The sequence below is a fragment of the Mustela nivalis genome (genome assembly GCF_964662115.1).
Source record: "Mustela nivalis genome assembly, chromosome: 7".
Classification (NCBI taxonomy): domain Eukaryota; kingdom Metazoa; phylum Chordata; class Mammalia; order Carnivora; family Mustelidae; genus Mustela; species Mustela nivalis.
Window position 1 is genome coordinate 53,095,109 of NC_139026.1, and position 14,465 is coordinate 53,109,573.

Below are 14,465 nucleotides of genomic sequence, written 5' to 3' on the forward strand. Positions count from 1 at the left end.
GGGTCAGTAATTGTAAATATGGCAGTCAGACTCAGCCTCATTAAGAAAATGCTCTATGTGCAGAGACTTTAAAGAAGTGCAAGAACAGGTCCTGCAGTATCTAGGGTAAAAATCATTCTGGTGAAGAGAACAGAAAGCTCTAAGGCCCTGAGGTGGAAGCATGCAGGTCATTATGAAACAAGAGAGAAACCAGATGGAATGAACAAAGAGGAGAAAAGTAGATTAGGTCAAAAGAGTAAAAAGTGGCCCACAGACAACAGAAAAGGTCTCTTCCTTTTCATTTCAATTTATCTATATTTGGTTTTACTCTGAGGTACGTGGGAAGTCAAGGGATTTTGAGTAGAGAGCTGAGATGACTTGTTTTAAATTTAAAAGAATCACTCCACTATTTTTAAAAAATTAGCTTAGGAGGACAAAGGTGGACACTGGGAGATTACTTTGAAAATTACTGCAATACTTCAGGCCAGAGACAGAAGTTTGGCTAGTAGCAATTTTCCCTTTTCTGTCTCTTGGAAAAAAAGGATGTTTCCTGTTCAATCCCATGTACATGGCCATGTAAACTGTGGTATAAACAAGTATTAACAAGTCAGGTAATATGCTTGGACAACCTAGAGCATCTTACGTTATACCATCATTTTGTAATAATCATACTTTTATCTTTAAATCATAAATATTTAAAAAACAAATATTGTTGTCTGTTCTAAGTACAGCTGGAAATCCCTCATCCAGAATTATTTTTGATCATTATGACTTCTCAAATCATTCACGCCATCCTAAGGACCCAGGAGGAACTGATCAAACCAAAAACAAAATTGAAAGACATGATATCTCTTCAAAATCTCACCTTATACCTTAATTTAACTCTCAAATTATCTTTGCCTTTTCCACATGTCTTTTCATATGGTAACAATATGAGTGTGTATATTAAAAAGCATTAGGAATCTTCATCAAAAAGGTCTATGTCTTCTTTTCAATTTTTAAATACTTAAGATCCCAAATTTATTCTTCAACATAAAACTACTACTAAACTACCTCTTCCCAAGTGCCAAGTTCACCATTATTTTCTTATGAGGAGAGGGCATATTGTCATAATGTTTACTATGCACAACATTTGGAAGCCAAAGTTTCTTTGATTATCATTTCTTTCTTACAGTGAAATTCACATAACAACTTGATGTAATTTCCGTTCACATGTTAATAACCAAAGAAGGATGTAACTCCCTCTCCAATAATATGGAAGTCCCCTTTGGAAATAAAAACAGGACCAGGGGGAAAATTTAAGAGAAAATAAGAAAAAGACAAATTATCACATAAGGAAACATGTTCCAAAAATACCCTCTAATGGTAATTACTGAAAATTTTCTAAAAACTGCAAAACAGTAATCATTAAAAAATAGTAAGACAAGTTTTGCCTTCCAGAATGTTAATACTTCAGTGATAGGATAGTTGTTTTTTTAAAAGATTTTATCATGCATGAGCATGGAAATAGAGGGCCAGATAAAGAGGAAGAGAGAGCATCTCAAGGAGACTCTGAGCTGAGTGTGGAGCTTGATTAAGGGCTCAATTTCAGATCCTGAAATCACCACCCAAGCTGAAATCAAGAGTTGGATGCTCAACCAACTGAGCCACCCAAGTCCCCTGGATTATTGTTTTTGTTGTTGTTGTTGTTCTATATTCATTACCAGATCTTTTTTGATTGATAGTATTTACAATGGAGAATACTTTTTTATAACTACTTCACATTATACAAGAGCCTATTACTCAGATATGTGGCAGACATATTCCCTGAGCTATTTGAGGATAAAAAAGTGATGGAGTTGCTTGGTTTTTTTCATAATTTTTTTAACATAGCCATATTGATGATCAAAATAATAAAATAACTCTGATTGTAGTGAAGATAATTTTTTCATTTCCTTTTGCTGTTCAGAAATACATTTTTCCTTCTACCTGTGTCTGATACACTATTAGACACGGAGAAACACGTCATGGAAACACAACATATGTACTCCAGGGGCAATTTTTAAGGACAAAAAGCAACCCTGGTAGACCCAGAAATAATTATTTTCTTGAAACACCAAGGATTTATGGCAAATTCCATGTTAATATTAAATCAAAAGATATAAGTTCAGCTGACCTGACTCCATTTCTAGGGCTGTATTAACTAGAACCTAATACTGGACTTGCAATTCATTTGGCAAGTGCAGAATTATAGCTTCTCCATTCTCATCTAAGATTAAAGTTGGCTGAGCTCTCTTGATATTTTTAGCTGTTATTTTGACTTCAAATATCTCTTTTCTGTTTTGTTTTCTGCCCTTCTTATTATTTTAAATACTTCTCTCTGGTCTTCCACAGTGACACCCCAATCATTTTATTGACAACTTCTTCTCACAAATACTGTATGAGGGCACACTACAAAGTTGATCATAAATTATCGACAGGTGAATCCACACACAGCTGTGAGATGAGCTTTCTTGGGTTTCTGTGCTTCTGATTTGAAACCTGTTAAAGTATAATAAGGCAATTAGAACAAATATAAGAAACACTATCTACTATCTACACAATGCTGAAATAAATTAGCAAGGATATGGGCAAGGATATTGTTGAAAAAATTTCCTAAGTGGTTATGTTATTGGAAAAAGAAACTTGAACTTAGGTTGCATTAGTTCTCAAATGGAAACAGAAGAGCCTTTGTTATTAAGACATAAAAATGACTCAAAAATTTGTTAAGAAAAATACTGTTAGTCACATAAAATTAAATAAAGCTTCTGACAAATTTAAAAAAATCATTTACTATTCTATAGACAGTTCTTTATCTTTCAACCTCTTAACTAGAAGTGTATTTATCAAATAAAACAACAAGTTCATGAAATTATCTTTGTGTATATTTAGTGAGTAGACCAAGCAGAAGAGTTATTATTGAGAAGAATCTAGAACTAGATGAAGAATCATAGGGGTGCCTGGGTGGCTCAGTCATTTAAGTATCTGCCTTCAGCTCAGGTCATGATCCCAGGGTCCTGGGATTAGGTCCCACTTTGGGCTCCCTATTCAGTGGGAAAGTCTATTTCTCCCTCTACCCCTCCTCCCTGCTTGTAATCTCCCTCTCTCATACTCTCTTTCTCTCAACTAAATAAATAAAATCTTGGGAAGAAAATAAGTGAGGAATCATAGATATCAAGGCCATTTAAAGACAGGGAAAACAGCATTATATATATATTTTTTCAGCATTATATATTTTAATGCATTCTGAAGATAGAATTATATTACAATACAGTGATAGACAATTATGATCATTATCCTGGGTAAGTGGGAGTATGACTCTGTTCTATTTGCTCTCCAGTCTCCTGAAGGAGCCGTGATAATTAGTCAAACTTAAGAGGTAACACTGAGTTTCACTGTAAAGGCTATGGACTAGTACTCTTCATCTTGTGTATCTAGCTCTAAAGAGGCTCTGGGACTGGAGGATTGAGAGAATTCTTTTGTAGAAATGGCTAGGCTAAAAGTATGAGACAACTTTGATTCAGGCCTCAGAGAGAATTTTGACTGGTATTCTCCAAAACTTTCCTTGATGTTGAAGAGTTTTTTTGAGTATGGACAGAGCTACATTTCGGGCTCTCTGCTCCGCAGGGAACCTGCTTCTCTCTCTCTCTCTCTCTCTCTGCCTGCCTCTCTGCCTACTTGTGATCTGTCTCTCTGTCAAATAAATAAATAAAATCTTTAAAAAAATAGTATTAGATACAGAACTAAACTCTAAAGGAAACAGTAGAGAGTATTCTTCAGGTTTAAGGAAAATGGTTGAAATGGAAGGTAGGAGAGACAGAAATAAATAAGAACTAATGCAAATCATAAATATGTGGGAAAATCTAGATGAATTGTATATCAATCTATGTATCTACTGTTTTCTAGGACTATATTTTTACTGAATCTGAGGTGCCATCAATTGTGAAGAGAACATTTATTTAACTAATACTGTGAAATAAATTCATCCAGGATGGAATTTAGTAGAAAACCCTGCAGAACAAAGGACAATTCTTGTGTAGGAGTAAATGAAAACTAAAACTACAACCAGAAAAGAGGAACCAAGAGACGTGCCTGTCTCAATCTTGCCCCCAAGTGGAGGATGGGAGAAAAATATTACATCCCCTGAGAAGCTGAACCACAAGCTGTTACTTACAGGTCTTCTATTTGAATCCATAATACCAGTGTATTTAAAACAAACCAAGACAAAACAAAACAAAACAAAACAACAACAACAACAACAAAACCATGCAGAGTGTTTTAGTACTCTCAGGTTTGTGGTGCCTTTCATTGACTGGCAGAAGCAAACACTAATCCTTCTTGACAGGCTCCACTTCAGTTCACACCTACAGTGATGATAAAAGACCAGCAGCTGTAAGACAGGTGCCAAATGTAGAGATTTAAAATGTGGGAAAAGATGTGAAAGCATTAAAGTACACAAAAATAATAACATGTAAATTGGGGAGGGAGGACAGAGAGTAAAGAAGTATTCTAATATATTTTTAAATTGCCCAGGAAGAACATTATAAAACAATTAATATTAGACTTTGATGAGTGAAGAATATGTGTTATAATATTTAGAGCAACTTCAAAAATTAGTAAGAGTAAATTCTAAATTTCTGTAAGAAAAAGTGGAGTCATAAAATTATTAAACATTTCAAAGAGAAGAAAGACAAGAAAAAGTACTTTGAATGGTCTGTGCACTGTACAGTATAAAAATTCTAAATCTATATGTGCCTAAAAGTACACCATCAGCCAAACAAAATTGTTACAGAATTGTAAGTAGAGTCACAGTGGGAGATTTTAGTCTACTTTTCTCAGCAGGGGAAGAAGAAGCAGATAAAAGTCAAAGGATTGGAATCACATTGTACTATGTTCTCCGACCACAATGGAATTAAGCTAAGACCTGAAGCAAACGGATAATTATAAACACAGAGATATTTATAAATTAAGAAGTACATTTGGGGGGCACCTGGGTGGCTCAGCGGATTAAAGCCTCTGCCTTCTGCTCAGGTCATGATCCCAGAGTCCTGGGATTGAGCCCCACACGGGGCTCTCTGCTCAGTGGGGAGCCTGTTTCCCCCTCTTTCTCTCTGCCTGCCTCTCTGCCTACTTATGATCTCTGTCAAATAAATAAATAAAATATTAAAAAAAAAGAAGTGCATTTGAAAGTAAGTCATAGGTCAAAGAACAACTCACAATGGAAATTAAAAAGTATGATACTAATAAAAATACATTGAAATTATAGCCTTAAATAAACATACTTTAGAAAAAGAAAGGGGGAATTTCAGGAGTCAAACATCCACAAAAGAAATTAGAAAGAATAGCAAATAAAACACAAAGAAATTGAATGGGAAAAAGTAATAAATCTGAGAACGGAAATAAATATATTTTTTTAAAGGACACAGAGGAAAGAGAGAAAGAATCAACAAAACCTAAAATTCTTTTTTTGAAGAGAGAAATTGAGTTGGAAAATAAACCTATTGAGAATAATGGGAAAACAAACAAATGAACAAAAAAAACAGACATTTGCACATATATATATATATATATATATATATATATATATACATGCTAATAACAGAAATTTAGAAGGAGAATATAATTTCATATTTTTCAGGTATGAAAAAGAAAATAAATGACAATTACAATGAGGAGGACCTCAATATTTTGCGATGGTTAATTTTCTGTGTTAACTTGACTAACCACACCCAGATTCCACATTATTTCTAATTATATCTTGAGGGTGTTTCTGGGTGAAATTAGCCTTTGAATCAGTGGACACAGGAAAGTAGACTGCCCACCCCGTGTGGGTGGGTATCATCCAGTCCACTGAGGGCTTAAATAGAACAAAAAGTCCTCAGGAGGAAGACTTTGTCTTTTCCTGCCTCACTGTGTGAGCTGAGGCATGTCAGTGTAGTTCATCTTTTTTCTTTCTACCTGAGCCCTGAGTTTTACACCATGAGCTTCCCTGGTTCCCAGCCCCTCATGCTTGAAGGGAATTTATAGCCCCAGGCTATCCTGGGTACCAGCTTGCAAATGGCAGGTTATTAGCTTCCATCTGAAAGCTTCCATATGGAAGCTTCTTAGCTTCCATATCTTGTGAGACAGTTCCTCATAAGAAATCTCCATGTAGGACACCTGGGTGGCTCAGTGGGTTAAGCCTCTTCCTTCAGCTCAGGTCATGATCTCAGGGTCCTGGGATCGAGTCCCACATCGGGCTCTCTGCTCAGCAGGGGGCCTGCTTCCCTTCCTCTCTCTCTAGCTGCCTCTCTGCCTACTTGTGATCTCTGTCTGTCAAATAAATAAATAAAATCTTAAAAAAAAAAAAAAAGAAAGGGAAATCTCCATGTATCAGTTATTCCTCATTGTGTGGATCAGTCAGGGGTCTTCAGAACCAATAGATCTGTATAGATCTTCTTCTCTAAGGAACCCTAGCTGATCCACACACAGTAAGGGAGAATTTATAATGTAAATGAGAAATGTGTTTAAAATAAATTTATAGAGTCTGAAACATGGTTGCTTTCAAAATTAATACTAACGTGTGTCACAAATTTACTAGGTGTTGGATGCTATGCTAAGTGATTTGACTTTTATCTCCTTTATCTTAAAATCCTAATAAAAAGGTTTTATTTTTGTTCTTATTTACAGATGAGGAAAGAGGGGCTCAGGTAGGTCAAGCAACTTATCCAATTTCACACAGGGAGCGGGCCAATCATTGTCTCAAGCTGAGAACTGACTCCAAAGCCCATGCTCTTCACCACGATTTTACATTAACAGTGATGACTTCTAACTGAACTACTTCAGACAGGTGCCAGGTGTGCCCCTTGTAAGAAAGCTGAGGAACATTTGTGCTGCACTAGACGACCACTCAACTCATTTTGACTGGAAGGGTCTCCTCTACCTTGTTTTCTTTCTTTCTTTCTTCCTTCCTTTCTTCCTTCCTTCCTTCCTTCCTTCCTTCCTTCCTTCCTTCCTTCCTTCCTTCCTTTCTTTCTTTCTTTCTTTCTTTCTTTCTTTCTTTCTCTCTCTCTCTCTCTCTCTCTCTCTTTCTTTCTCTCTCTCTCTCTTTCTTTCTTTCTTTCTTTCTTTCTTTCTTTCTTTCTTTCTTTCTTTCTTTCTTTTTTTCCTGATTCACTCTTTTTCTCTCTATCACCATTTCTCTTTCTCTCATTCTAATAAGTGGCCCACAGATCAGGTCCTTAACTGCTTGGCATGCTCTTATCCTTCTGAGAAAGGGTATGAAGTATTGTCCTTCAGATACTTACAAGTTAGAAGAGAACACTGAGCCATCCTCCCAGAGCCATGGTCCTTCAGTCTGATGGCGAGAAAGTCCTATCCAGAATGAATTATCAGGTTGAGAAGACATGTGCCTTACTATAAATTCCTGTAGGAAAACATAAATATAAATACATGTCAAAGAGTCATGGAGAGAGTGAGACAGACAGAGATTATAGAGATAAAAAGATGGAGAGAGACTCTCACAGACATTGAGAGAGAACACAGATTGAATTGCCTTGGTGAAGAACGCAGGCATACACTGGCATCAACCGAAAGAGAAGTACCAATTATTGATTGTCTTTGAGTGTCTCAAAAAGTATATTTCGTTTCTTCAAAGTCATTATTGTTTAGTTTTCCAATAAAAAAAGAGACCTATAATGTCAAAATTATAATGCCTCCATGCAACTTGCTTGCCAAGACCCATGAATGACAGACCCCCAAGTCCATTTTCATGGAAAACAGGCCACTATCTTCTCCAATTGAATATATGAATTTGTAACACTTTTGTCAAGAAATGCTTTGCAGAGTTAGATAAAAATATAAAAATAACTCCGTTCCACTGCATGTTCTATGAATAAGTAATTTGAGGTTTAATGCTGACATTTGACAAACAACGGGAACATCGAAAAGCCAGACAGACTTCCAATATCATTCCTTTTCTTTGTCACGCTCTACTTCCGTTCATTTTCATGCGAACTACGACTGTTGGGTAACAAAGGATGGAAACACAGAAGTTGAAAGGAAATGAAAGTAAATGTAGGAGTTACAGAGTGTTTAGATTTATAGTGTAGAGTGTTTTCTGACTATTAATGCCTTTTCCTAGCCCAAGTGAATTCTACCCTTCATTCAAGATGCATTATAACTCTCACTTTTTCTGTAAAACTTTATGTATCTGGACATCTCTCTCTGAATTCCTGTCATTGATTGCCAAAAGCAGATATTTAACTTTTAGCAACTGTTGAGTTGTTTCTTTCTTCTTAGAAACTACGTAAGCATTGAATTAGCAAGGTTACTTTTTAAACCTCTTTGCCTTTCCCAGTATCTTGCAAGAAGTAAATGATTTATAAATGTATATTATTATTGCTGCTTTTTCCCTTGATAATAATGATGACAAGGGGGAGAATTTTCTATTTTACTCAACCAAATTTAAGAATTGAAATCCAAACCCACAAAAATGATTGTCATAGTCATGCAACTTGTAGTGTGTTTGGATAGATTTGTTTTAAAGTAAAACACATTGGGGCCCATGGGTGGTGCAGTTGGTTAAGCGTCCGACTCTTGGTTTTGGCTCAGGTCCATATCTCAGGGTCATTAGATCAAGACCTGCATCAGGCTCCGTGCTCAGTACAGAATCTTCTTGAGACACTCTCTTTCCTTCTGCCCCACTCTCTGCCTCATGCACACACACTCTCTCTCTAAAATAAAACAAATAAAACCTTTAAAAAAATAAAGTGAAAGTATTTATTTTTTGAATTAATTAAAAAACCATATATTTTACCCATTTAATACATGCTGTTTTAATTATGGAGGATATTAAGTGTGACTTTCTCTTAGGTAAAAATTTTTAAATATTTTATTTATTTATTTGAGAGAGAGTGCTAGAGATAGAGAGCATCAGCAGGGGGAGGGGCAAAGAGGGGGGATTACTCCTCACTGAGCAGGGAACCAGATGGGAGACTCCATCCCAGGACCTTGGGATCATGACCTGAGCGGAAGGCAGACACTTAAGTGACTATGCCACCCAGGTGCCCTCTCTTAGGGAAAATTATCTTTACCTGGAATTATGTATTTTTCTGCTCAATATTGACTACAGATAATTATAAGTGAAGTCCACACTCACCAGTTCTTCTGCACTGTCTATCTTCAAGAGGTTAGAGTATAGTTGAGAACACTGACTTTTACTTCTATTCCAGGAAGTTAATGATGTGCTAAATAGATAACAGTTGTTCTTGTGTATGATCCAGTTAGGAGGACAAGAGCTGGAAAAATCTCCTGGAAATAAAATGTAAATACAATGAGGTTCATAACAATTCATAATAATAGGGATGTGATTTTTATAGAAGAGACCACATTGAAATCCCCTCATTCAATTAAAATTTAAAAATGAATTAACCATAAACAGTTTTAGACAGTCAACCCTCCTTTCCTTCCTGGCCTCTCCTCCATTCTTCCACCTTCAGTCCAGAACTCCCTTTCCTCATGATAATTTTTAAAGTAAATCAATTCAAAAGCAATCATCAAGATACACAGTCACTTCATGTTAACTTATTTTAGAGTTGTGAGATCCATTTAAGAATGCAGTTTGCCAAATGAAAAACATATAAGAGCAATTGTTCACATTATAGAGAATATCTACTTTCTATTTTTATCTATATATTTTATCTATTAATAGTGAGAAAGTATGGGTCCAGAGATGGAAAATTGAAATCAAAATATTGTCATACTCAATTTTGATACAATGAGAAAAAAAGGGTCATGTATATGAAGTTGCAATAAAATTAATGAAATTGTATGATTAAAGAAAAACAAATATAACTAGAGTTTTCAGGACTATATCTATTAGGTCTATGTCTTTGTGTATGTTTAATTCACATACAATTCTTATTTCTTGGCACATTTTCCCTTCTTTCCTTTCCTCTCCCTTTCTTCCTTTCTGACATCCAATTTCCTATTCTATCTCTGTTACTTTAAAATGTCAATTCTCAAGGGGGGAGAACATATTTCTTTCCTTTGCATCAAATTATAGAGCCTCCTACAGGTCTAATTATATAAAGAGTGATATATTTGTTGCTGGTTTGAAAAAAAAAATCCAACTTAAAAATGGTTGGCCAAATGCATGGGATATGACCTTATATGACTTTATTGCATATATGACAGGGACATACTAATATATTGAGGTAATACTTATGTGTGCTTTCATGAATATGCAATCCTTGCCCATAAAAGTATTGTCTTTACCTACCCTACTCCAGGTCTTAGCCCCAGTTATTAACCTTCCTGGATTAAGAATTCCATTCATCTTTTAACCCTGTCCTTGCCTGTGGTTCTGAGAGACTTGGTAGGAGTCACGTGGTCTTCTAAAGATGATTGTGTGGGTAGACTGTGGTTCTCTTTATTTCTTGATGGAAAGGTATCGTTCTTCAATGGGTTGCTCCCTGAATTGGATTTCCAAATAGCTTCATATACCAACAACAATTATAGTGACAGAAAAAAAAAAAAAGTCATTCTACTATATATATTTGAAATGATAATTCCAAGATCCATATTTCTGTTGGAATACAAAGGGGTATATTTTTATTAACAATAAATAGATAACACATTGCTGATTGAGAGGTAAAAATAGATGGTAGATAGAGAGATAGATAGGTGATAGAATAGATGATAGATAAATAGATGGGGAAAAAAATTACTTCCATGAAGGTGTAGCAAAAATTAGGAGAAAAACAAAGCAGATAAAGAATATAAAAGAGAAAGCAAGAGGCACATGAAATACCATCAACTGGACCCATGATAGACTTGAAATAGTAATAAATTTTCTATCTTTCTTCTGTTATTTAAAAATGAGAGCTCTTTGAGGACACTCCAAAGGCACAATAATATCTTATTGATAAGAGAACATGTGGGATACAAAATCTAAAGGAATTCATTCACCCATCACAAAATATCTATTTAGTAAGTTCCTCAGGTAATCCCTGGTATTATTCAGAAGAGTTTAGATTAAAGATTAGGTATAAAATAATTTCCTTAGATCATGAGGTTTGTAAAAATAGTTTATAGTCTTATTAGGGAATTTATTTCATTAAGAAGATAAGCACCTTATTGTACTTCCTTCTTCACTTCCCCTGGTTTACTACCATTAAGGTATCTTGGGAATTTCACACCTTTAAAACAAGCTATTCAAGAAAGACAATAGAGCAATATAGTTAAGAGTATGCATTTTTTTAGGGGTGCCTGAGTGCTTCAGTTGATTAAGCCTCAGACTCTTAATTTCAGCTCAGATCATGAGTATGGAGCCTGCTCCAGAATCTTTTTCCCTCCTTCCCTCCCCCACTCACTCTGGGATCCCTCTAATAGGAGAAGGAGGGGGAGGAGGAGGAGGAGGAGGAAGAGGAGGAGGGGGAGGAGGGGGAGGAAGAGAATGGAGGGAAAGAAAAAAGAATATGCATTTTTCAGTCTAATCATGGTCTTACCACTAACTAGTTTATGGCCCTAAAAAATAAAATGCACCTCCCCACACCTCTCACTTCTCTTATAAGTAAAATGAGAAAGTGTAGCACTGATTCAATTGGGGTAATATACAGATTCCACATGCCAAGCTCTTAAGAGTGCCTGGCACATAATAAATGCTTATCGAATGTCTGTTATAGTTGTTGTTGTTGTTGTTGTTGTTGTTGATCTCCCTCACCAATACTCACCCATGGTACCCAGGATCACAGCTATGACCAGTTTTAGCAAGCATAGGATTCCCAAAGTCAGAGCAATGGAACGCCAACGAGGAGATGTAGCACATGTTACTAAGAAGAGAGAGGGAAGAGAAATTAAAATAAAAAAATATGATAAATCACAGAGAACTTCAGTTCTACAGTGCATCAAAATCTGGAAAATTCTAAAGTGAATTACTAATCACTGACATACAGATAATCTAGTCATCTAGGATTATCTGAATTTTCCCTCACATTTGGCATACCTCCTTAAGCTCTGGAACTGCAGTTTCAGCACAGTGCCCTGACATCTGTACACTCCTAATTTCAGGTTCACACTGATGGTCCTGACATTACCAGAGTTTCTGAAATCCCACTCATCTCACTCAGACAGCTGACTGTCTTCTATAAAAATAGAAGATAGCCCTGGATACTGAGGACAACCTTTTCTTTTCACTTATTTTTTGCACAGCCTTGGGCAAATTATTCCCTCTGTTTATTCATTTATCTTTGTGAAAAACTGAGGTAATAATACTCCAGAGTTTCATTGTGGGAACCAAATGAGCTAACATATAAAAGCACCTAGTCTAGAGGCTACTAGCACATTATATATAACTCACTGTTAGTCAACAAATACATAGAAACATAAATCTGCCTCCCTACCTCTTGCATCATCCAGTTTTTCTAGTACTCCTCAACTGGTTGAGCAAGAAAAGAATTGCATACGTGGTAAAGGGAAAATAATTGTGCAATGTGGGTTACCACAAAGCAGAAGAGAGCAAATTCTCATGTCAAGACTTAGGAATAATCTTTCTCCTGATAACAGGGAACTCATTTTATGTTAATACCATTGCACCAAGGATATAGTTCTCCCTTTGAGAATAAGCATTACAAGCATTTCAGAGAATTGTCAAATAGGAGAGCCATAGAGGAAACCACATGACTCATTCTATTAAGGGAAAGAGCTTGTAATGCCTTTCTCCATATTTTATTCCTTTTCTGTTATGTTTAAGACTCCTGTTCTGCAAATGGAATCTTTTTATCCAACACATATATTTTCCTTCACTAGTGTACAAAAGACTTCAATTTGATTAAGAAAAACATCCAAATCAGTGTCTTACCTCAAAAAACACATTTTGTGATTCCAAACCCTGTGACCAAAGTCCCTTTGGCCTTTACCACAAAATCACAAATCTGTTTCTTTCCTCACCTATCTCCTCTCTTTTCATTCTTCTCTTTCTTATCTTCAATATCCTGGTGTTGTTCACATGTATTTATTTAAGTTTCCATGATTTCCATTCTATGAGTTATTCCTTGCTACCAAACAAGCAACAAGTCACTCCTATTGAAATTCTTACATCTTTGCATTTCATCACACTTATTTACTATTCCTTACTGCTGAAGGGTCTATTTCTACAGAAAAGAGAAATTTTATTTTCTTTTTTTTTTCTTAGATTTTATTTATTCATGAGAGAGAGAGAAGCAGAGAGAGAAGCAGGCTCCCTGCTGAACTCAATCTCAGGACCCTGGGATCATGACCTGAGCCAAAGGCAGAAACTTAACTGACTGAGCCACCCAGGCACCCAAGAAATTGTATTTTCTGTTATGATAATAATTAATTTAAATACTGATAGTCACCAAATGCTTGCAATGAGGAAAGATATTTCAAAAATCTTCAGTGAGTTCTGAAAATCTTTTCAAAGGTTTTCAGGTTACATGTCATAAATCTCTCAAATTTTCTCCACATAAGTGTTTTCATTGATGAGAACAAGAACACTGAAGGTAGAAAGAAAAGATACCTTTCTCTAACACCACACGTCTCCCAGTGATGCCTTGATAGTGGAAGTCTAATTGAGTATAACCATCTTCATCCAAATTTTCTACCTCAGCATGGGATTCCATTGTTCTACTGAGTTCCTGAATTGACACAGCATTTGAGAGTTCTCCTTTTCTTTTCTAAAGACAAAAGAGGATGTATGGGTCAAATCATGTGGGGTAGGCATTTACTGAGTTTTAACAAGTTGAGCTCAAGTAAGTAGTCCAACCAGATATAGCCAAAGGCAGGAAATGAAAACTATGCTGTGATAAGTTCCCATTTGTAACTTTAGATCTTGTTTCCAAGACTGATGAGTCTTAAGACAAGTATAAGGCAGCACAATAGACAAATCTTTGCTTCAGACCAAATATAAGAAAAATAAAACGTGTATTCATACATGCATTCATTTACTCATGTACTTGTTCATCCAGTAAACGTTTATCAAATGCCCATCTTTTCAAATGGCAGAGCTGAGGAGCTAAGGATATAGGGATAAAAGATATCTGTGAAGAAGCTCATTGTGTAATAGAAAAAACCTACAGACAAATATGTAAAGGATGCCATAAGGAGGCATTGTAACAACAGAGAGGAGAAACAAATTTCTTTAGAATTTGTCAGGGATTGATAATTCAAAGTAGTAATTATTTATTGAAAATTACTCTGAGCTAGGTACACCCATTGCTCATATTTTCTCACTCAATCTCAATTTTCCAATAAGTCCATACAGTATATATTTATCCTATTTTTTAAAGAGTTTATTTTTTTATAGTTTGAGAAAGATCACAGAAAGGGAGAAGCAGATTTGTCACTGAGCCTGATGCCAGGACCCCAAGGTCACGACCTGAGCCAAAGGCAGAAGCTTAACTCATTGAGTCACCCAGGTGCCCGTTTATTTAATTTTCAAATGAAGACAATGTGATATAGAAACTTTA

The 14,465-nt window shown here is 35.7% G+C and overlaps 1 protein-coding gene across 2 annotated transcripts; it reads right to left on the reverse strand.

The window, feature by feature from the left end:
- Positions 1–2,344: 2,344 nt before the first annotated feature.
- On the reverse strand, positions 2,345–13,759 carry CLEC7A (C-type lectin domain containing 7A). 2 transcript variants are annotated; one of them, XM_082738398.1, is made up of 6 exons: positions 13,517–13,759; positions 11,712–11,810; positions 10,335–10,472; positions 9,137–9,288; positions 7,284–7,402; positions 2,345–2,499 (listed from the first exon to the last, which is right to left on the reverse strand). In XM_082738398.1, the coding sequence occupies exons 1-6, from the start codon at positions 13,617–13,619 to the stop codon at positions 2,364–2,366; spliced, it is 747 nt and encodes a 248-aa protein (XP_082594524.1). In that variant the 5' UTR covers positions 13,620–13,759; the 3' UTR covers positions 2,345–2,363. The 2 variants fall into 2 exon arrangements, with proteins under 2 accessions (XP_082594524.1, XP_082594525.1); XM_082738399.1 differs by lacking the exon at positions 10,335–10,472.
- Positions 13,760–14,465: the final 706 nt, after the last annotated feature.

Excerpts from the sequence above, each read along its gene's own strand:
- CLEC7A (XM_082738398.1), bottom strand. The coding sequence starts at position 13,619 with ATGGAATCCCATGCTGAGGTAGAAAATTTGGATGAAGATGGTTATACT. Across the intron at positions 11,811-13,516 it reads ACGTGTGGTGTTAGAGAAAG|TAACATGTGCTACATCTCCT; the intron begins GTATCTTTTCTT and ends CTCTCTTCTTAG. Across the intron at positions 10,473-11,711 it reads TGTGATCCTGGGTACCATGG|CTATTTGGAAATCCAATTCA; the intron begins GTGAGTATTGGT and ends TGGTATATGAAG.